Raw genomic sequence first — 21410 nt, 5'->3', positions numbered from 1 at the left:
ATCTAGAGTGGGGGGGTAAGATGTGAGGGCGGTGGGGAACAGGGGATCCAGTTGCGTTCCAGGTGCTAGATAATACACCAGTTGACGACCTTGAAATACATGTGCCCCACGGACAGTTGACATTGAACCAGTTGACTGCATCTGAGTCAGGCATTAAGGCAACAAGGCGACATATGATAAGGCAGTAATCAGGCATCCGTACAGTGACGTCGGAGCATACCCCATGATCTTCTAACTCATATTTCGTGATCTTCTTCCATCTATAAAACTTGCTTCTGTTTTTTTTATGAAATGTGATTCTACAGTATTTTTTTCCTCATTCCGATCTTTATTGAACGGATATCTCAATTTTTTTGGAACGTTCATGTTGTGTTTATTACACCTGTGGAGTTATCGGGTTTACGGGTGATCATCCAAAGATATATATCGATGGTCCTCCTTTCTACTACGGAACCCCTCGACGGTTCTCCCAACTATCATTCTCCGCCCCATCAGAAACAACGTGACCACGACTCTCTCTCATTTCCTCCATCTGACAAGAACCTCACCAGGCAAAATTCAAAGTGGAAATATTTCGAGATGGCGGGAGTGGATCTGGAAAGATGCAAGCGTATTGTTCAATACTTCTGGGATCCAGAACCTAAGAATGACACAACACCAGAGGCATCGATCTGGTGTCTAGGTGAACGATATCCCCCACATCCGACCCATGACTCGAACCACAACACACAAGGTATGCCTTATTCACGAGGTCAAGTAGTGATATAGAAACATACTGGGAAAATCACACTAAACAATACGCAGGCACACAGCAGAATGGAGATACGACAGCCACATCACCAAGCTCAACCAAGAGCATATGGCCCGAGGAATTCCTAGCTGATTTTGAATCACGAATATGGATGACATATCGCTCCAACTTCCCTCCTATCCCACGTAGCCAGAGCCCCGATGCAACATCCGCGATGACGCTGGGCGTCCGGCTGCGAAGTCAGCTTATGGATTCACAAGGGTTCACCTCTGATGCTGGGTGGGGCTGTATGATTCGATCAGGTCAAAGTCTTTTGGCAAATGCACTCAGCATGTTACTACTTGGCCGAGGTAGGTGTTTACTCAACACTAGAGAGGGTACGCGTGGCTGATAAGGTGTCCAGCCTGGCGAAAAGGCGATCGGCTTGAGGAGGAATCGAAGCTACTGGCCATGTTCGCAGATCATCCGGCGGCTCCATTCTCAATACATCGATTTGTTCAGTGTGGCGCCGACTCATGCGGAAAATATCCTGGGGAATGGTTTGGTCCATCGGCAACAGCACGATGCATCCAGTAAGTGCCCCGATCACTGTTCACAGAACCAAAGCTGATCTAGTCTAGGAGCTTATCAACACAGTGCGAGAACCCAAGATTAATGGTCTACGTTACTAATGATACTTCGGATGTCTACGAGGACCAATTCATGCGGGTAGCTTGTTCTCAAACAGGGCGATTTCAGCCAACTCTGATTCTCCTTGGGTTACGATTGGGGATCGAACAAGTGACTGCCGTATATTGGGATGGTCTGCGAGCGGCATTTGAGTACCCACAGTCCGTGGGAGTGGCAGGGTAAGTTGCCAAGTTGACGCCACCGATCGAGGAAATCAATACAAAACTGACCAAATTTGATCATAGTGGACGCCCCTCCGCATCGCACTACTTTGTTGGCGTACAAGATTCCCACCTGTTCTTCCTTGATCCCCACATCACACGCCCCACGCTGCCATATCGATCGCCCGAGAAGCCATATACCCCAGAAGAACGAGAGAGCTATCATACTCGGCGGTTACGGAGAATTCACCTCAAAGACATGGATCCGAGCATGTTGATTGGATTTTTGATCAAAGATCAGGCTGATTGGGTCGATTGGAAGGAGCGGGTTCGAAATACGCCGGGAAAGCCGATCATTCACATATTGACAGAACCGAGATTGGAGCAGGGATCGGGAAGATCATCGGCAGTATATGAAGTCGAGGCGTTGGACGATTCTGACGAGATGGAGTAGGCGAAACTGTGAATAGTGTAGCTGCAAACAACCTTGGACACAGAATCCAGAAATCAGAAACGAACCTTGGATTACAAGACACAAGTAAGCGTCATATTTTGATCAGCAGATAAAAAAACAGAATGGAAAGGGAAGCAGATTTAGAAAAAAGAGAAAAATTGAAATGCGATCAAGCATTTGGAATTTCGCGTTCTAGTTAGGGGAGGTTAAAAAATGATAACCAAACCCCATACTTGAGTTATGTTACACCGCGCGCATCGAGTAGTAACCATCAGAAAAAGTCGCCCATTGGGGAAAAGAAAATCGAGACCATCCCATGACACATTAGAAAACCCGCAAAACACCCATAACCGACCGCCTCAGAACCCAAGAAAAAAAACAGATCAGAGGCAGTAAAAAGAAAAGCAATCCCGCAAGAAACGAAAAATCCAGAGTCCGCTTATTTGGCGGAGGAGGAGTACTTGGTAACAGCCTTGGTACCCTCAGAAACGGCGTGCTTAGCCAGCTCACCGGGGAGGATGAGGCGAACGGAGGTCTGGATCTCTCGGGAAGAGATGGTGGACTTCTTGTTGTAAGCAGCCAGCTTGGAGGCCTCAGTGGCAACGCGCTCGAAGATGTCTGAATTAAATAAGTCAGAATGATGAAGATAGAAAAACGCGAAGAGCGTAAAGTAATCAAAGTTGAAACATACCGTTGACGAAGGAGTTCAGGATCGACATAGCACGGGTGGAGATACCAGTGTCGGGGTGAACCTGCTTGAGGACTGCAACGCCAAAACATTAGCGCGTGTTCGTGATATTGACGCGTCGCGATCATCAAAAAACTCACCCTTGTAGATGTAGGAGGAGTAGGTCTCCTTGCGGGTCTTGCCACGCTTCTTCTTCTCGCCAGTGGCAGCGGAAGTCTTCTTGCCAGCCTCCTTCTTCTCAGCGGGGGCCTTGCCACCGACAGGAGCCTTGCCGGCAGTAGAGGGCTTCTTCTCAGCAGCCTTGGGGGGGAGCCATTTTTGATGATGGGTGAGAAAGGTAAAGTTGAAAGGGTTGAAAAAGTTAAGAAAGTGGATGAAGTTGATGGAGGAAGAGCAGGGTTGAGGAATAAGTAAAAGTAAGAGGAACGCGGTGACGGAGGGGAACGCGGTCTTTATACTCGACCGCCAACGGGCAGTTGATCCTGGGAGTGCAGAAAAGGAGGGAGAATTTCAATACAGTAAGAGGTTGGTATGATCTGTATGATTAAACTGGACCCAGACGCGTTTTACTATATGAATAGGTGGGGGAAGGGACCCGCAGATCACGCGGGTCCAATGTATTGTACCGTAACACCCATAAATTACTCCACTAAACCTGATCTGGATCATCCGCTTGTCTGTGATCTCCATTATGATTGGTCGATCCTTTTAAGCGAGTGCGTGATCTGATTGAGTCTCATTGATAACAAGTCAACGTCACCCTCACCGCGTTCTTATAAAGTCCCTCCGCTATCCTCCACGCCCCCTCCTCTTGCTTCCCTTTCTACCATCCACGCTTCATCGACTTCTACATCTCTCTAACTCACTCAACCCGTTTTTAAAACCCTTCCCCCTTTTTCAAATCCACACATTCAAAATGACTGGCGGAAAGTCTGGTGGCAAGGCTAGCGGCAGCAAGAACGCTCAGTCGTAAGTCCATTCTCTCATACTTGGAGATGTTTTGAAAATCCAGTATACGCGTCATGACGCGAAGATTCGGGTTCCAAACAATACCGAAGTTGATTTGCACTCTTGGATTTCCAATTTCTAATACGCGTTTTTTTCTTCTTCTTTAGCCGTTCCTCCAAGGCCGGTCTGGCCTTCCCCGTTGGTCGTGTCCACCGTCTGCTCCGCAAGGGCAACTACGCTCAGCGTGTCGGTGCCGGTGCTCCCGTCTACCTCGCTGCCGTCCTTGAGTACCTCGCTGCCGAGATTCTCGAGTTGGCTGGTAACGCCGCCCGTGACAACAAGAAGACCCGTATCATTCCTCGTCACCTCCAGCTCGCCATCCGTAACGATGAGGAGCTGAACAAGCTTCTGGGTCACGTCACCATTGCCCAGGGTGGTGTCCTCCCCAACATTCACCAGAGTATGTTTTCTCCGTCCCCGCTTTATACACGATCCGCACCTAACATTTCGATTCAGACCTTCTCCCCAAGAAGACCCCCAAGGCCAAGGCCGGTGGTAGCCAGGAGCTGTAGACGGTTCCTTTTCTTTCGCGGGTTTTATTTGTTTGTTTTCCGGCGTGGGTTGGTTTTTCACGATAATGGGGTTATGGGACGGGCACGTTATGGCTCTGCGTTTTCTTTCTTCAGTTTCCTGGTTGTACATTATGCCTGCGGGCATGGAATGATACCGACGAACTCTAGTTCGATGGGATTTTCAGCTTTTTCTCGGATAGCCCAGGGGCACACGCCCGGATCAATGAAACGATTCTAGGTCCATCAGACTTTACTTCTCTTCCCTTGTAGTTGTTACTTGTATTCTCTGCATTATCCTCTTTGCAATTGCATTCCAATTTCATGGTTTACACTGTGTTGATTCTGGACCATCTCCTATTCATTTCTTACATCAAGTATACACAGTGTACGATTTTGATGGTTTCATTGCATTGTTGTATATGCCAAATCTGAATACAAGCGGGTAATTTCGCATTAGAAAAGAAATAGTCCACATCTCCTTGATCCCTGTGCTCCCTCCATGCAGAATCCCAATTAGTGAGCACCGGGAGGAGCCGCATCTATACACAAATTAGTACAACTTGAATCCATTTAGAAGGAGACCTTTCACATACATGGCAGAATACGGGCAGGCAGATTGCGCTCCCACTTGTTTCCTATTATCAATGTCAGCCATATCCTACTATCAAAATCAGTATCAAGATTAAGATCAGACATACCACCAGGGGCAGTAGGTGGGCGGTAGGGATCTGGGTGCTTCCACTCTTCCAACAGCTTTTCTGTCTCACGCAGCAGAACCTGATTTCATGTCAACAACCTGGACTTTTATCGGAGAATCTCGGGGGGTAACGGACCTGTTGCTGGCGGGGATCACGGACGTCCTTGTTGGCCTCGAAGAGCGAGCGGATGTAAACGGCCTGGCCGCGCCATACTCGGCGGTCAACAGCCCAGTCCAGGGACTGCTTCAAGGATCGGCGATACAGGGATCTATCTCTAGTTAGAAATTGAAGTCATTCCCAATGAGTTATATCCAACGGCGCAGGTCACTCACAAAGCGGCGGATGCGGACATTTTGTGCACGCTCTTTTGCGATCTCTTTCTGGGTTAAGAAGTTCAATGAATTAAGTTGAACAGAGATCAATTTCACTGATATCCACTCAATATCAGATAAATCTGAAAGCGCCAAAAGCTTGGAGGTTATGCTGTAGTCGCTGCCGTTGATGCTTCCCGGGGTGACTATTGAAACAGAGCTCATTTGTTAACAAAGTACCAAGTAGGTCAATATGCGTAACCGAAGAGCCGTAAAAACATTACTCCACTGCCGCCTCCAGAACTTCCGCATCTCGGCATTCGGGAACCTTTTGGCCTTCGGCTACGTAACAAGAGAACTTGGGCCTCTTTTTTTTCCCCTTTCCCCCTTTGTTTTACTCTCCAAGATTCTCCTTTGGAGACGTTTGATTTGATCTCTTTTTCTTTTCATTTTAAATTACACAATGGCTGCCCGACTTCCTTTGGCGCGTCTTTCCGGTCAGCGCTTGGCGACTTTGACCCGAGCCTCTCGCGGTCCTTGCCGACTTCGTGGTGCTCAGAGCTTGTCTACTCTGTCCCGAACCAATTCTATCCCCAGAGCTTCCGGTCTGCTCCAGGCTTCATCAGGGTAATTACTTTGTTTCTTTTATATTTGTATAGGTCTTATGCGCAATCACTAAACTATATCGCAGAATCAATGTCTCGCGCAACCTTGCTCCCTACGTGGGCTCCCAGATTCGCACCTATGGTGAGTCCGACCGATTGATCCTGGTTTATATACCTATACAATAGCATCACTAACACCATTATCATAGCCGACAAGGTCGTCCAGGTCCCCCAGATGGCCGAATCTATCACAGAGGGTACCCTGAAGCAGTTTTCCAAACGTATGCAACTCGCCATCCTCATGTGAATACAAGGAATTTAACTCCGAGCATACTAACATATACTTTAGAGGTTGGTGACTTTGTTGAGCGTGATGAGGAGATTGCGACTATTGAGACTGACAAGGTAAGATCACTTGACATATCTATATTCTTGCTAGATCATAAATTTTCTAACATGACGTCTTTTTGTCTCATAGATCGATGTTTCCGTCAATGCTCCCGAGTCTGGTATCATTAAGGAGTTCCTGGTCGCTGAGGAGGATACTGTTACCGTTGGTCAGGATTTGGTCAAGATGGAGCTGAGTGATGCTCCTGCTGGTGGCAAGGAGGCTGCTCCCGAGAAGGCCGCCGAGCCTGCTGCTGAGAAGCCCAAGGAGACTGCCGCTCCCGCTGCTGAGCAGCCCAAGCAGGCTGAGACCCCCTAAGCCTGCTGCTCCCAAGAAGGAGACCCCCAAGGTTGAGGCCAAGGAGCCCGAGACCAAGCCTACCCAGGGTAACCGTGAGGAGCGTCGCGTACGTTTTACGATCCTACTGCAATATGAAAGTCACTTAAGCTAACCATATTATTGTATAATAGGTCAAGATGAACCGTATGCGTCTTCGCATTGCTGAGCGCCTTAAGCAGTCCCAGAACACCGCTGCTTCCCTGACCACCTTCAACGAGGTTGACATGTCCTCTCTCATGGAGCTCCGCAAGCTCTACAAGGATGATGTTCTTAAGAAGACTGGTGTGAAGCTTGGCTTCATGAGCGCTTTCTCCCGCGCCTGTGTTCTGGCCATGAAGGACGTCCCTGCTGTTAACGCCTCCATTGAGGGCCCCAACGGCGGTGACACCATTGTCTACCGTGATTACGTTGACATCAGTGTTGCTGTTGCCACTGAGAAGGGTCTCGTTACCCCTGTTGTTCGCAACACTGAGACTATGGATCTTGTTGGCATTGAGAAGTCTATTGCTGACCTGGGCAAGAAGGTAACAGCACTGAAATTCATTCTGAAATTCATTCACAAGTATACATAATGCTAACTTGAGGTTTAGGCCCGTGACAACAAGCTGACCATTGAGGATATGGCCGGTGGTACTTTCACCATCAGCAACGTGAGTCCATTCACTGACACTCTGATCTGATGACAATGCTAACTAATGTAGGGTGGTGTCTTCGGTTCTTTGATGGGTACTCCCATCATCAACTTGCCCCAGACTGCTGTCCTGGGTCTCCACGCTATCAAGGACAAGCCCGTTGCCATCAACGGCAAGGTTGAGATTCGCCCTGTATGATTATCCCATCTACTTCCTTGCACAGGAATGATATACTAATATTTGATTCAAATAGATGATGTACCTCGCCCTCACCTACGACCACCGTCTTCTGGATGGCCGTGAGGCCGTCACTTTCCTCGTTAAGGTATGTCTCTTCTATTATGCTATTTGAAGATTATGCTAATCCTCTCTCAGGTTAAGGAGTACATTGAGGACCCCCGCCGCATGCTGCTCGGTTAAATAGCATGTTGACCATGTTGACCTGTGGTTGAACTGTGTGATACTAGAGCAACCATTGCCTCCACTGTAGATTATTCGATTTCAAATATGACTGCCATTTGAATATTGGTGGCGTTTCTTCATTCCCTCCGATCCTGATCTGATTCCCTTCCTCGGTAACAGGGACATGCCTGTATGTAACTAAGCATTTCTCTGTGCTTGACGAGCTTTTAGCTTCTCTCCTTCTCAATGGCGCTCGGCGTGATGGGCTTGGGTCATTCTCCAGTGCCATCCTTATATAGCCAAGACAACCTTGGAGATTGGCAGCTAAGTAATGACAAGTTGGATACCACGGGCTTGAGATTGAGCTCATCCCATTCCGATATGTCCTGATCCTGATTTTCTGTAACAATACAGCGAGAATTAATGTTGTTGGGGTGGTATAACGCGTTGTTTCGCATCTGAGATTCACAACTGATATCGTTAATCTCCACGATCACATTCTCATCTCAGCCCACATCGAGTCTTCAAATCTTGTGTTTCCTCGGGAGTCAAATCCCAAAGTTTCCCTCGCTCAAGCTGCAGCAGAACAGGTTCATCCATGACCATCATAAGATCACGTAAAAAGGTCATTGAAACGTCCTTAAACTCCTCAATCGAATAATTGTCAGCGAATAACTGCTCCGGAAATTCCACCCGGATATCCAAATCACTGAGGTAACTGTATCTGACTTTCGACCAAACTGCGTCTCGCTCTGGGTCTCCGGGGGTCCACGAGTAAAGGTTTAATGTTTCCTGCGAAAACTGCTGGTGTCCTCGGCGCTTATCATCGAGTAATGCCTGAATGATGAGTCGAGCAGTCGTATCGAACCATCGTAGCTCGCAGATTCTGGCGATCGCAGTAAGACACAGATCCCTGAATTCCAATCCAAATTGTGATATTGACGGGCGGTTTTGGTCTGAGTCTTCAGATCGGATACCGACACGTCGAAGGTGATCCGCTAGGCTCAGGATTCGGAATTTGATATCAAGGTCTTCGGGGAGATGAGTATCAGGCAGAGCGACATCTAAGTTCATTCTAAACCCTATAATCGCAAAAAGATCAGGAACTTGTACCCTGCGATCGAGTCCATCTCTCCTTACCTCTCACTGTATCAACTTGCCAATTGACCTCCTCCTCATCCTGGGTATAATCTTCATTCCGTAGTTGTTTCTCAATGAGTGCAAGTGTTTCATAGATGGCACGACAGCCGAGGTAATCCAAGATCATGCAATCCACGTCTAGGCGCGTTTCCGGGTCGGCGGATATGTTTCGGGGTTCTGGGGCAAGAGATAGGTCCTCCAGGACCCAGGTTGGCCAAGCTGATGGCATTTTGGGATTTGTAATTAAGATGGCATGTTCTGAGGGGTTTTCTTAGCGATCGGTGGAAGAAGACCCGACGAAGCTCAGGAGGTAGCCTGGAGCTATAGGTGAACTGCCCAGGTGGTAGCTTGAATGTAAGGGGGAAATGGAAAAAGTTGAAGTGGATATGATCTATCGCCCCGCAGTTCAAACGTTTGACACAACATATGTGAATTAGTATTCACCTTGATTATACTCCCATTTTTTATTGTATTGGTCTTATATATAGTAAATTCTAATGAATATTATTTTTTATTTCTGTATATTGAATTTTAGCTACAATCTATACATATTCAAGGATCATAGAATTTTGATCAGGAATTGATGGAGCATATGTATAGTGCTCCACTAGTGTTTATATATTCCCATATACTCTGTACTACTACATACTACTACAGTCAACTCTCACTTATTGTACAACCGGTTATAGCAAAACCCCGGTTATAGCAGCCTCCTCGCTTGGATGGACCCACTTTTGTCGCTATCTACTAATAAATTACTCACTTATTGAAAATTCACTTATTGCACACCTTTTCCTCCCATCAGTGCTTAGTCATCTTCTATTCTGACCAATCAGGATGTCTCAATCTGCAAATTCTTCGGCCCCCCCAGCAAAGCGTATGAGACAGGGTATATCAGATGCGCAGAAGCAGGCTCTATGTGCCTTTTGGTCTAATTCTACCCCCTCTCCTAATCAAAGAGAGTGTGCTGATTGGTTTTACACCCAATTTAAATACCACATTAGCCGTGCATCAGTATCAAGAATCATTTCCTCCAATACGAATACCTTGATACAGGTCCTGCAGGGACAAGTATGCGCGTATCATCCTCCTATTGGCCTATATTAGACCAAAAGCTCTCTGACTGGGCAGATAGGCATATTACTGAAGGGTATCTAATAACTAGTACTTTAATCTAATATAAAGCAGCTAAGCTTTAGAATAAAATACCTAAATATCGAGATCATCCAAAACCACAATTCTCTGAGGGTTGGCTTACTCGATTCAAAAACCGTCATTCTCTTCGATATCATACTTTCCATAGAGAAGCTGCCTTAGTCCCTTCCTTTCAGCGTGTCGGGGACAGACCAGAGGTGATGACGTCACGCAGAGGATGTCAGCTGAACAGGGAATACCAAGTTACAGGGGACTTGGGAGGAAAGGGTAAAGATAAGACCAAAAGATCAGACAACACGGATCAGATGGAATGACATACGACCAAGCTGGATCCGAACTTAGGATGGAATGGAAGGAAAGAATCAAACAAAGATACAACTGATCCAAAAACGATTGAATTCGATGCTAAACTAGCTAAGGGGTAAGATCAGGTTTTATAGAACTTTAGACTAAACAAACATGAGACCAAAGGTCTCAGGATATGGGACGAAAGGGCTACGGAATCCGAAATAATCGAGTCCTTTCATCTCATCTTGCAACCATTGATCCTAACAACGGGGCTCGGGTTGCGGATCTTCTCGGACGAGAGAAGATCATCTTTGATCTGATAGATCAGATCAAAACCATATCATTCATTTCGCAACGGAAATGTTTGATCGCGGGATGAATTAGTCAGCATAACCTTTGGACCAAAAAGAGCCACTTTTCATCCCAGGAATCCAGGCACACAATCAGCCTGAATTGCTGACACTTCCTCAATTCATCAGGATATTAATCCTATCCAAGTAATTTATAACCAATATAATCTAGAGGATATCTATAATATAGATAAAACTAGGCTTTATTAGCGATAAATACCTAATAGGGGTCTCTCAAAAGGAAAGATAGTAGGGCAAAAGTAAGATAAGACTTAAATTTCTGTTGTTGTTATATTAAATACAACTGGTTCAGACCGGGTACCTTTATGGTTGATTGGGATAGCAAAAACCCCTCGTGCTCTCTGTGGAGTTAATATCCAAGCTCTTGGATGTATCTGGCGTTATAATGATGCTGTATGGATGCGTTATGATATTATGGAAGACTGGCTACGCTCTTTTTATGGGTGTATCAGTATGGATAGACAAGTCTTGTTATTATTGGATCATATGTTACCTTATACTATTGGTGTTACCACCACTACCCTGTATTAAGATTGTCTTCTTCCCCTCAAACATAACGTCGATTTATCAACCCTTGGACTAAGGAATTATCCAAAATCTGAAGCATTATTATCGGAAGAAATGGATACGGTGGATGATTGCTATCCTTGATTGTGGACTTAATCCTCGTAAGAAGATGAGTATCTATTATACACTTGTTTGGATTACTCAGGTTTGGAGAAACCAAGTTCTTGATAAAACCATTCAAAATTGCTTTATTAAAAGTACTCTGGTTCATCCAAGATCTCATCCTATGACTACATCCTTATTCGCTAAGCCATCTTCACTTATTGAGCCTGGTTTAAATGAGGAAATTGGGGCTCTATATAATCAAGTAATTGAAAAACTTGGTGATGATAATGATATCATACCATTTGATCAATTCTTTGATCCTTCAGATGAAGGTAATATACCAGAGCAGCCAGTTGATGAAGGGATATGTACTACCACGGAGGAGAGCGACGAATATATATCTGGCCCTCCCAGATCTTCCGTCTAATTCCGATGTATTAGGGCATCTACAAGATATTCTACTATGGATTGGGAACAAAGAAAAAGGCACGCAGCACCATGTTCGACAGGTTGAGGGCTTGATCAATGAGTTTACTAGGATTCAGAATGATGAGAAGCGTCAGGTGACTTTGGATGCTATGGGGTGGATACCTAAATAGGAAATAGGGCTTAGGGCTATCCAAAATAAAGATTACGTCATCTCTCACTATTGCAACATTCAGTTATTGTAACATATTTTGCTTGGATGGAAGGGTTTACAATAAGTGAGAGTTGACTGTACTATCACTGCATGATCATCATATTACTATCAACAATTGATTTACATCACAATATGCATTGATCCTATAATTCTAAAAATTCATAATATAACCTGAAACAGACAGAAATCTCAATAAGTGAAGTATCTTCTTAATATCATGATTATACTAAGATAATTCGAGATTTAATCAGATACGTCACGTGGAATCATGAGGAGAGCATGGCGTCACTTTTAACACTCGAACCTCAACTCAATTCATCTCGAATCCACTGAGAATTTGAACTCGACCATTTCATCTCTTCAAATCAGGATCTTACATGCGATTGCTCAATCGACTAACAAAACTATTCCAATCACCCAGACAAGCAAGGACCCTAGCAATGGCGTGGTACTGCTCCGGGTCCACCAATACCGAGTTAATCGAGAATCTATTCAAGGTTGGGTTGATCAAGAATGAACGAGTCAAGGAGGCCATGCTAGGGGTAAGTAGCTGCAAGTTTTTACTTATTTCATATCTCTATCTCCCTCTTCTCCATGATACATATACGTCCACCGGAACGCGTCCCGGATTCACGAGAACTCGAGCTGATCCACTCAGGTTGACCGGGCCCACTACGCACCCTCGCGTCCATACTCTGATTCCCCTCAACCCATCGGTCACGGAGCTACAATCTCAGCACCCCACATGCACGGGCACGCATGTGAGTACCTAATCGAACACCTGCAGCCCGGATGTCGAGTCCTGGACATTGGATCCGGGTCCGGGTACCTTACGCACGTACTCGCGAATCTCGTAACCGGGACACCCGGAACAGAAGGACAAGGCCAAGTGATTGGCATCGATCATATACGCGAACTCGTAGAATTGGCACAGTCCAATATGAACAAGTCCGAACACGGCCGGGAACTCCAGGATTCGGGACAAGTGAAGTTGATTACTGCCGATGGGCGATTGGGATGGAAGGAGAATGCTCCATATGATGCTATCCATGTGGGTGCGGCAGCGGAGACTCTTCATCCTGTTTTGATTGAGCAGTTGAAAGCTCCTGGAAGACTCTTCATTCCTGTTGAATCAGAGAATAATGGTTCGACTTCTTCACTTGGTGCCAATGGAGGACAGTATATCTGGGTGGTTGATAAACGGGCGGATGGATCGATTCAGAAAGAGAAGGTCTTCCAGGTTAGCTATGTACCTTTGACTGATGCTCCCTAGCTATGGTCAGTGACTGCGAAGGTGATAATTCAAGATTCAATTTACGTTTAATACAAGCCTAGTCATGATCTACACCATAGGAGAAGAATTGGGGATAATAAGAGGGAAATGCTTGTAATGATCGGCAGGAAATCGCCTGCATACTCCTATAAACACCACGGTATATTTGCTGTAAGACGTAGAAAAGAGTCTAAATCACCGGAAAGGAAAGCCGCCAGGGAAACCACCACCAGAGAACTTGAATTGAGCTCCACCACCACCCTGCTGGAAGAAGAACTGCTGACCTCCATGGCCGAATCCTCCGCCTTGTTGGAATGGATTTCCCCGGTTGGACTCAGGGTCATTAGGATCGTCGCCGTTATCATAACGAGTTCGAAGTTCAGAATCAGAAAGAACCTCATAGGCCTCATTGATGGAAGCCATCTTCTTCTCTGCTTCTTCCTTAGATACTCCCTGCGAGGCAGACTTATCCGGATGATGGATCTTGGTCAATTGACGGTAGGCCCGCTTGATCGTTCGATCATCTGCGTCGCGACTGACACCAAGAACCTTGTAGTAGTCCTTTTGCTTAGAGCGCTTGAGAAGGGCATGTGCCTTCTGCAAAATAGATTGAGTCTCCTGGGAGTGTGGGTGATGTTCCTTAGCAGTATTGAGTGTTCTGATAGCCTCCTCGAATCGATCCTCATCCAGCTCAGATTGCGCCTGGTACAAAAGACCATGGAGAGAGAATGGGACTAGCTGAAGGGACTCAGCACAGTATGGACCAGCCTTTTTACCCATCTTTAACTAAAAGAATATAATAATTAGCACAAGGAAACCATCAGCAGATCTCAAAATGTCACATACCTCTCGATAAGCCTCACAGGTCTTCTCAACCAGGAAAACATAAAGATTATTCGACGCCGCTGGGTGAATATACCCAGCCTCCCTCGCCTCCGCAACATCCGCTTTAACATCTTCAATAAGACCAGTGTCCTCGGCACTGCTAACCATAAGTTTCACAGCGTTACTCCACTTATGCGCCTCAAGAGCACTATGCAACTTCGCAATCGACTTCGACAACTGTCTCTCTCGTTTATAAAGACGATTACACAGTTTCGAATCCGGATCCGTATGAAGACACCTACGAATCTGCGCCAAACCACGGTCACTATCGGCGAGGGCATAGAAAAGCATGGAAGACATTTGCAAATGCGGTTCAACCAGTGCAGGCGAGATCTGAAGAACATGCGCAAGATCACTAACACCTTCCTCGATCTCTCCTCTCTCAAATCGACAATGCGCGCGAGTCTGTCTCAGATGAAGATCGGTATTCGCCTTTAAGATTGCAACACCAGCCTGGGAGACACAAGATTCCCAATCACCCTTCTTCTCCGCAGCAAAGGCCAAAGTCGCCGCATCTCTGGCTTCTTCAATTTCCTTATAATCATTCGAAGTCTGTTTCCCCGCACGCGCGAGATCGTCGAGGGCATCTTTCCAATGAGCGGAGCGCGCCTTGAGACGAGAACGTTGTAGTAAAGCGCCCTCGAAATCAGGCTTGAGTTCTAGTACGCGATTGAAGTCCTCTGAGGCCAATGCATTTCTGCCGAGGGATAAGTAGGCGGCGCCGCGTTGAAAGATGGTAATGTAATTTGCTGGGTCACGGAGGACGGCCTCATCGAAGAAGACTAGGGCATCTCGTGGGGAACCTTTTGCTAGGTGGGCTTTGGCGGAGGTAATCAATTCGGAGAGAGGTGTATCGGGGGGGAATCTGCACGGCATAACTTGTGGACAGACAGGCCAGAACGACCGTTAGCGGTTCAAGTGAGATGCGCATTTCGATGAATTCGAATTTTGTTTTAAAATAAGAGTTGTAGTATTCTCCTAGATTAAGATTAAGGAGATGTAATGAACATGACTGAGAGTTACTCAGTATGTTTAAAAAAGAAAGTAGAAGTTGGAGAGATAAAGAGTGAACTACAAGATCAACCTTGGAGGCGACAACCTTGGAATTAATGACTTCGCCGTGGCCTTTACACGTAATTTACATAAATTACACAATCTTATCGCAAAAGCACATGACTGGAGACATCGAGGTTGAAGATACTAGAAACACACCTTCACCTTCATTCTTTTAACTATGTTATGCAGTCGGATACTGCGACCTAGATATGGTCAGATCAATCGTCTGTTTCTCCGATATGTACATTCAGGTAAGTCGCCCAATATCATACCTAGGTATAGGTTAGTACTGTGCTAACTATTCTCCTACTCAAGATTCTAGCCTGTCTCCGGTGCTTCTAACGCGAGCTCGATTACTTGTCTCCGAGCATTCCGAACTGACAGATCGATTATCGGGTTCATTCGATGCGACAGTAGCCAAACGCGCCGGAGAATTGGCCCCGGTAACCTCAGTTCTAAAAGAATGGGAGAAGGCCAACGAGGTAGGCTCTTTCCTTGTTGTAAAACACACCAAGGGCCAGTGCTAATAATCATGGGCTGATAGTCAATCGCTGAACTGAAATCATTATTGGAAGATGGCGACACAGACGAGGAGCTACGATCTCTCGCGACGGAGGACCTGGATTCGACCCGAGAAGCTTTACCCGCGATATCAGACCGATTAAAGAAAGCTTTAATCCCTCGACACCCTTTCGCAGACCTCCCGTGTCTTCTTGAAATCAGACCCGGAGCCGGAGGTGATGAGGCAGGTCTATTTGCGCACGAGATGCTTCGCATGTATATGTCATTCTGTTCACAACGAGGACTGCGACCAACAATCTTGAAACAAGATCTAGAAGTTGGAGCCTCTGAGGATCTTCTCAGTGAAGGTGTTATAGAAATCGAAGCCGAAGGTGCCTATGACATTCTACGTACCGAATCCGGAGTCCACCGTGTTCAAAGAGTGCCGGCCACCGAAACCAAGGGCCGTACTCATACTAGTGCCGTCAGTGTGATGGTTTTGCCCAGCTTCCCGGAAAGTGGGGGTGGTATGGACAGTGCATTGAATTTCGAAGACCCAAACAGTGACTACTATATTGATCCGCAGGAGGTGCGAGTCGAGAAGATGCGAGCTGGAGGTGCGGGTGGACAGCATGTGAACAAAACCGAATCTGCGATTCGATTGACCCATATTCCTACAAATACTGTGGTTTCTATACAAGATGAGCGCTCTCAGCATGCAAATCGCCGCAAAGCCTGGCAGATTCTTCGGGCCAAGATCGCGGAAGCACGTCAAGAAGCTCGAGAGCAGGAGCTAGTTGATCTTCGCCGAGGTGCTATGGGAGGAGTAGCTCGAATGGGCCGTGGTGACAAGATCCGAACATACAATTTTGGACAGAGTCGCTGTACAGATCATCGCAGCGGAACGACAATCCATAACTTGGACTCTGTTCTAGACGGAGGTCATGGCCTAGAGACGGTCATGGAGAGTGTGCGGACCTGGATGGCAGACCGCGAAGTTGAGGCAATGGTGGCCGAAGACATGATCAAGGAAAAGAAGGAGAAAAAATAGAGAGAGACTTACACCTCCCAACCATGTACACTACTATCAAAAACTTGAAGATACCATACACTTGTATATAGTTCATTTTTCATAGATCCGAAGACAAATCTTTACAAATCTATTGAATCAAAGTGAAACGCAGACCCAAATCCAAACCCAGCTCTATCAATTTTAAAGGTACTTACGCTGAGGATCCACGAGATCCAGCATCTCCATGGACTTTTCATACCTGTATAGCAGTTAGTAGGAGCGTCATCGAGACAATCGAGCATCTCCAACAGAACATACATAGTAAATACAATTCCACCAGACAGGATCAACCGAGCCAGTCGGGGGACCGCGCCAGACCATAAAGTGAAGAATCCTTCATTCTTGAAGATACTGGCCGCACAAGCGAAGCTGTTCTTGTAGTTTTTGCTAGCTTCGATAGACTGCATTCTTGTCTTGACAGTATCCAGGGGTTGAGTCACGTAACTGGAGAGGTTAATCTTGGGCACCAGGGAGCGAGAAATTGAACAATTCCAACGTAGTCGAGACATACACAGTGATAATTCCAGCAATTCCTCCAATAGCAAAGGTGCTGAGCGTGCCTAGCTTTTCGCCAGGGGCAACATAGCCCTCTGCAAACTGCTTCAGGGTGGTATAGGCCGTGAATCGGGTTGCGGAGTTAGCAGCTTGTCGGGCAGTAGTAGGGACAAAGCCCTGGAAGAAGCCTCGAATGCCTCTCTCCTGCCAGATAATCTTGCTACCATGAAGGAAACCACGCATCCGTGGCTTTTCGGCCTTTCGATCGTCGATCCTGGACGATGACTCATTAATCCTGGACTTTCGTACACAGAGAAACATAGAATATACTCACAGTTGAGTCTTAATACTTTCAAAAGGTGTAACCGCCAAAAGAGACTCTGTGAAACCTGCACCAAAACCAGCCACGACAGTCCTTGGTCCCGAGATCTTTCCATTCTCATCCTGAAGGGCGGCCTTGATAGCGTCGAAAGCAACGAAGCCTGCCAATTACCCCATAGGTCAGACCAAACTCCAGGTAGGGGAAAATGGGATTAAGACGAGCGTACGAATTCCGGCTTTCAGCGAGTTTCCAATGATGAGAGTTGTGCATCCTGCGTACCACTGGGCGCCAAATGGCGGCCATGGTAGTTTCTCGCCGACGGCGAGTCGGCGGTTGAGTTGTGTTCGGGTCTTAGCGACTGATGGCCAATTAGTCTTCACAAGACCGGGAAAGAGATATGAAAACGAAGTTCGTTACACTCAGCTGGATAAGTAATTGCTGCGAGGAATTAGCAATAATTCTATGAATCCCTATGACACATGCGGGACTCCCATACCAATCTCCACGGCTCCAGCAGTGGAGCCTGCAAGGATCGAGCGCAGGACGCTGGGCTGAGATAAGAGTTAGCAGAAAGCTCTAGGAACAAGATATAAACCAGGACTCACCTTAGCCGTCTGGTCCTTGTTCGCTGTAGCCATTGCGACAATGATAATAGGTAAACTGGGGAAGTTGAACCTCGGGCTGTAGATTCCATACGGTCTCCCGCAGCCCCACTCTGTGCAGTTTATCTCCGTAATCGGAGTCTTTTACTCCGCATATACAGTATAGGACAGTTGAGGACAGTATAGGATTGATATTAATACTTCCAAGTTATATCTACATGTGTATGTACGAAGTTCACTACAATGAAGTGTCTACCAGAATATGCAAAACTGATTTGAAGGGAATAATTGTCATTTCATAAGATGCTTTACAGTATCCAGCATCGAATGCTCCTCCAAAATTTTTAGTTTTTTTCTTTTTGTTTCAAAGGGTAGTTAGTTTTTTCACAGATTTTGACACCCAGGGGAGTTTCCCCATCAAGCCCATAAATGATATGGATCAGAATGATGTCGGAGATAAATGCCTTAGGCTTGGAAGCGAATATGCCTAGGCAGATGAGAAGCGTCGAATTGCGAGACATAGGTCCGGCAAGAAAGAGGTGTGTCGGAGGGCGAGGATGGGGAAAGAGGATCGTGACGAAGAAAGACGCGAGAGTGTAGATGCAGCGTCATGGGGATAAAAGAGGAGGAATGGTTTCTCAAAAAGCAAGGTATGGAGAGACCAGGGGATGGCGAGAAAGCAGAAGGGAATCGGATCGGAAATCACCGTATGAACTGAATCTTCCTCGACTCCATCAGAACGCCCGAGCCAAATTCAACTGAAAAGATCAGGTAGAACGCCAGCCTTGCAAACCCATCGAAGAAAATAAAAAGCATGGCGGCTGAGCGTATTTACACTTTGATCGCAGAGGCCCAGGGTAATAATGAACATTCTCCAAGACCGGAAAATGAACCATTGTTAGACCCCGAAATCTCATTTCAACCTCGTGAAGATGAAACCAAGTAGAAGCATGAAGAACAAAACCGGGAATTATGATACAGATGCCGCGCTTGCACCTTACTGTCGTAGTGAAATACGACAAAAAATTGCAGAAGCGACGAAAAAAAGGGGCATTCCATACTCCAAAGCGGAATCCGTAGAATCTGATTGGAGAAACTGGAAGGAAAGAACAGCAGAGGAGGAGAGACTGGATCATAATTCAACGCAAACAAGAGATAAGGGGGAAAATAAAAACAAGAACAACACATTAACACATCACGGCCGTGGCTTTGGGTCTCATCTATGAAGGAAACAAAGATGACATGAGAATAACCCTAATTGGAGGAGTGATGAAGTCTAAGAGACGGGAGCAGGTGGATTGGCTCCAGCCTGAGTAGGGGGAAATGTTGTCCGGTTGTTGGCATCAACAGGTGCGCCACGACGGGGACCTTGTCCACGGCCATTACCACGGTAGGAACCACGACCTCGGTTGTTGTTGTTGTTGTAATACTGTCCACCGTTCGAGTGATGATGGTTCTGACGACGAGGCTGGCGTTCTCCGTTGCCGGGCTGTTGTGGGTAACTGACAGGGGGCTGAGGAGGACCGGAGATGGGACGAGGGATGTTCTCGGGAGAGTCATAGACATAGAGCTTCTTGTCAATGTTCTGAGGAATGGGTTGAATCTCAGTGCCCAGTTCCTGCTCGATCTTGTAGAGGTTGAATCGGTCCTCCCAGTTGATCAGGTTGATAGCAAGACCCAGATGTCCGAAACGACCGGAACGACCGATACGATGAAGGTAGGTCTCCGCATTCTTGGGGAAGTCAAAGTTGATAACCACGTTGACAGCTTGGATATCAATACCACGGGTTAACAAATCGGAGCAGACCAGGTTACGACACACGCCGTTGCGGAAATCGTGGAAGACCCGGTTACGGTGCTGCTGCAGCATGCGCGCATGCGAGTAGAAGCAAGAGTATCCTAATTCAGTGATTTTCTTCGCCAGAAGCTCAACACGGTTGGTCGAGTTGCAGAAAATGATAGACTGGTTGATCTGCAACTTAGAAAAGAGTGTGTTCAGACAGTGAACCTTTTGCTTCTCCTCCACAAACGCATAGTATTGAGTAATACCGCGGAGGGTGAGCTCGTCCATAAGGTTGATCTCATAGGGATTGCGCATATGCTTGTCCTTGAATGACTTGACAATCATCGGGAAGGTGGCACTGAAGAGCATAACCTGGCGATCCTTAGGGTGGAATGACAAGAGTTGTTCAATAACCGGGGTGAATTCAGGGGAAAGGAGCTTGTCTGCTTCATCCATCACAAAAGTCGGGCATTCGGAGAGGTCTGCAACACCCTTGCTGGCCAAATCCAGAACTCTGCCAGGGGTTCCAACAAGGATGTGAACGGCGTCATTTAAACGAATAATGTCGTCCATCAAGGTCGTTCCACCAGTAGTGACCATAACATTGATTCCAAGATGTTTGCCCAATGTCTTGCAGACCTGGGAGGTTTGCAGAGCCAGCTCTCTTGTGGGGACCAGGATCAAGGCTTGAGTTTTTGTGCTCTTAGGGTTGATGCGCTCGAGGGTGGGAATAACGAAAGCTGCCGTTTTGCCGGTACCGTTCTTTGCTCGGGCAAGAATGTCTCGGCCAGTGAGTGCAACAGGAATGGTTTCTTCTTGAATGGGAGAGGGCTTTTCAAATCCGGCCTCGAAGATGCCCATCATCAGCTCTCGCTTGATGTAAAAGTCCTCGAATTCGAGACCTTTGGTAGCAGTAACATCCTGAGAGAAAATGAGTTGGTTTGATTGTGACTAGATATAAAAAAGAAAGAGAGGGTGAACGAACCTCTGTTTGTGGCCGGGAATCTTTAGGAGGAAGTTGCAGAGAGTCCTGCAATCTTGGTTCTGAGGGTCCATCACTGCAATATAAAGTTAACGATCTGCAGATTCGCAAATAGAAAAAGGCAGGGCCAATGTAAGTTGGATATCGGCTTACCTCAGCTGGGTGTTGTGAAGTTGGGAGGCGAGAGCATCGGCCATGGTGATCAAAGGGTATCAAAAAAGCCAAAAAAGTAGAAAAAGGACGACAAGCTGTCAGAAGTGCGAAATAATGGACTGAAAAGGTCGGAAGTCGCGAAGAGAGGCAAGTTTTGATGTTTTCGAGGTACGCGAGAAGTGTGAGGTGCAAGCGTGAGTGGAATCGTGTCGCTTCGCGGTCTTTGCGGAAGAGATGAGTGGGAGTCGATCAACGGAAGTAAAAGATCTCACGGAACAAGCGAAGAATTCTCGTCTAGGTTTTCTGGATAAACCCGATCTGAAGCAAAGAGGAAGATGGAGGTAGTTATTGCGGCGGGGAGAGGGGAGGGGAAATTGGAACCCAGAGTTGATTATTGAGGGTCTGGTTGGAGCAAGATGAAATCGTGTGCCCAATGGTTGAAGAATAGGTAAAGATCAAATA

The 21410-nt window shown here is 46.6% G+C and overlaps 11 protein-coding genes across 11 annotated transcripts; 5 read left to right on the top strand and 6 right to left on the bottom strand.

Moving 5' to 3' along the window:
- Nucleotides 1–579: 579 nt before the first annotated feature.
- Nucleotides 580–2035, top strand: N7483_007843 (cysteine protease ATG4; the record flags this gene model as incomplete). The annotated part of the gene is made up of 5 exons (XM_057091280.1): nucleotides 580–733; nucleotides 805–1101; nucleotides 1155–1323; nucleotides 1375–1599; nucleotides 1666–2035. 5 exons carry the CDS (start codon nucleotides 580–582, stop codon nucleotides 2033–2035), a joined length of 1215 nt encoding a protein of 404 aa, XP_056946021.1.
- Nucleotides 2036–2474: 439 nt separating this feature from the next.
- N7483_007842 (histone H2B family protein) lies at nucleotides 2475–3203 on the bottom strand (the record flags this gene model as incomplete). Its single annotated transcript, XM_057091279.1, has 3 exons — nucleotides 2475–2653; nucleotides 2727–2798; nucleotides 2864–3203. Coding segments are annotated over 3 exons (591 nt in total), but the record flags the coding sequence as incomplete, so codon positions are not given.
- Nucleotides 3204–3611: 408 nt separating this feature from the next.
- Nucleotides 3612–4243, top strand: N7483_007841 (histone H2A; the record flags this gene model as incomplete). The annotated part of the gene is made up of 3 exons (XM_057091278.1): nucleotides 3612–3692; nucleotides 3839–4131; nucleotides 4188–4243. The coding sequence occupies exons 1-3, from the start codon at nucleotides 3640–3642 to the stop codon at nucleotides 4241–4243; spliced, it is 402 nt and encodes a 133-aa protein (XP_056946019.1). The 5' UTR covers nucleotides 3612–3639.
- A 513-nt stretch (nucleotides 4244–4756) lies between these two features.
- Nucleotides 4757–5293, bottom strand: N7483_007840 (NADH dehydrogenase [ubiquinone] 1 beta subcomplex subunit 9; the record flags this gene model as incomplete). Its single annotated transcript, XM_057091277.1, has 5 exons — nucleotides 4757–4782; nucleotides 4837–4878; nucleotides 4942–5020; nucleotides 5077–5209; nucleotides 5274–5293. The coding sequence occupies 5 exons, from the start codon at nucleotides 5291–5293 to the stop codon at nucleotides 4757–4759; spliced, it is 300 nt and encodes a 99-aa protein (XP_056946018.1).
- A 422-nt stretch (nucleotides 5294–5715) lies between these two features.
- Nucleotides 5716–7636, top strand: N7483_007839 (uncharacterized protein; the record flags this gene model as incomplete). Its single annotated transcript, XM_057091276.1, has 11 exons — nucleotides 5716–5879; nucleotides 5944–5999; nucleotides 6067–6138; nucleotides 6207–6262; nucleotides 6336–6548; nucleotides 6580–6651; nucleotides 6716–7108; nucleotides 7175–7234; nucleotides 7286–7408; nucleotides 7470–7541; nucleotides 7592–7636. 11 exons carry the CDS (start codon nucleotides 5716–5718, stop codon nucleotides 7634–7636), a joined length of 1326 nt encoding a protein of 441 aa, XP_056946017.1.
- A 483-nt stretch (nucleotides 7637–8119) lies between these two features.
- Nucleotides 8120–8987, bottom strand: N7483_007838 (uncharacterized protein; the record flags this gene model as incomplete). The annotated part of the gene is made up of 2 exons (XM_057091275.1): nucleotides 8120–8682; nucleotides 8732–8987. 2 exons carry the CDS (start codon nucleotides 8985–8987, stop codon nucleotides 8120–8122), a joined length of 819 nt encoding a protein of 272 aa, XP_056946016.1.
- A 3214-nt stretch (nucleotides 8988–12201) lies between these two features.
- On the top strand, nucleotides 12202–13097 carry N7483_007837 (protein-L-isoaspartate O-methyltransferase; the record flags this gene model as incomplete). Its single annotated transcript, XM_057091274.1, has 2 exons — nucleotides 12202–12366; nucleotides 12483–13097. The coding sequence occupies 2 exons, from the start codon at nucleotides 12202–12204 to the stop codon at nucleotides 13095–13097; spliced, it is 780 nt and encodes a 259-aa protein (XP_056946015.1).
- Nucleotides 13098–13292: 195 nt separating this feature from the next.
- Nucleotides 13293–14858, bottom strand: N7483_007836 (DnaJ and TPR domain protein; the record flags this gene model as incomplete). Its single annotated transcript, XM_057091273.1, has 2 exons — nucleotides 13293–13883; nucleotides 13944–14858. The coding sequence occupies 2 exons, from the start codon at nucleotides 14856–14858 to the stop codon at nucleotides 13293–13295; spliced, it is 1506 nt and encodes a 501-aa protein (XP_056946014.1).
- Nucleotides 14859–15216: 358 nt separating this feature from the next.
- On the top strand, nucleotides 15217–16590 carry N7483_007835 (putative mitochondrial translation release factor (RF-1); the record flags this gene model as incomplete). Its single annotated transcript, XM_057091272.1, has 3 exons — nucleotides 15217–15289; nucleotides 15354–15520; nucleotides 15583–16590. 3 exons carry the CDS (start codon nucleotides 15217–15219, stop codon nucleotides 16588–16590), a joined length of 1248 nt encoding a protein of 415 aa, XP_056946013.1.
- Nucleotides 16591–16752: 162 nt separating this feature from the next.
- N7483_007834 (putative mitochondrial tricarboxylate transporter (Ctp)) lies at nucleotides 16753–18066 on the bottom strand (the record flags this gene model as incomplete). Its single annotated transcript, XM_057091271.1, has 8 exons — nucleotides 16753–16810; nucleotides 16870–17055; nucleotides 17123–17380; nucleotides 17441–17588; nucleotides 17655–17786; nucleotides 17846–17866; nucleotides 17925–17979; nucleotides 18034–18066. 8 exons carry the CDS (start codon nucleotides 18064–18066, stop codon nucleotides 16753–16755), a joined length of 891 nt encoding a protein of 296 aa, XP_056946012.1.
- A 1240-nt stretch (nucleotides 18067–19306) lies between these two features.
- Nucleotides 19307–20992, bottom strand: dhh1 (DExD/H-box ATP-dependent RNA helicase DHH1; the record flags this gene model as incomplete). Its single annotated transcript, XM_057091270.1, has 3 exons — nucleotides 19307–20734; nucleotides 20799–20871; nucleotides 20949–20992. 3 exons carry the CDS (start codon nucleotides 20990–20992, stop codon nucleotides 19307–19309), a joined length of 1545 nt encoding a protein of 514 aa, XP_056946011.1.
- Between the last annotated feature and the right edge of the window lie 418 nt (nucleotides 20993–21410).

This window comes from Penicillium malachiteum (genome assembly GCF_028827825.1).
Source record: "Penicillium malachiteum strain IBT 17515 chromosome Unknown utg000003l:1.0-4950554.0:1.0-4952489.0, whole genome shotgun sequence".
Taxonomy (NCBI): domain Eukaryota; kingdom Fungi; phylum Ascomycota; class Eurotiomycetes; order Eurotiales; family Aspergillaceae; genus Penicillium; species Penicillium malachiteum.
Note: the sequence above shows the minus strand (reverse complement) of the source record. Positions and strands in the feature narration are given on the sequence as shown.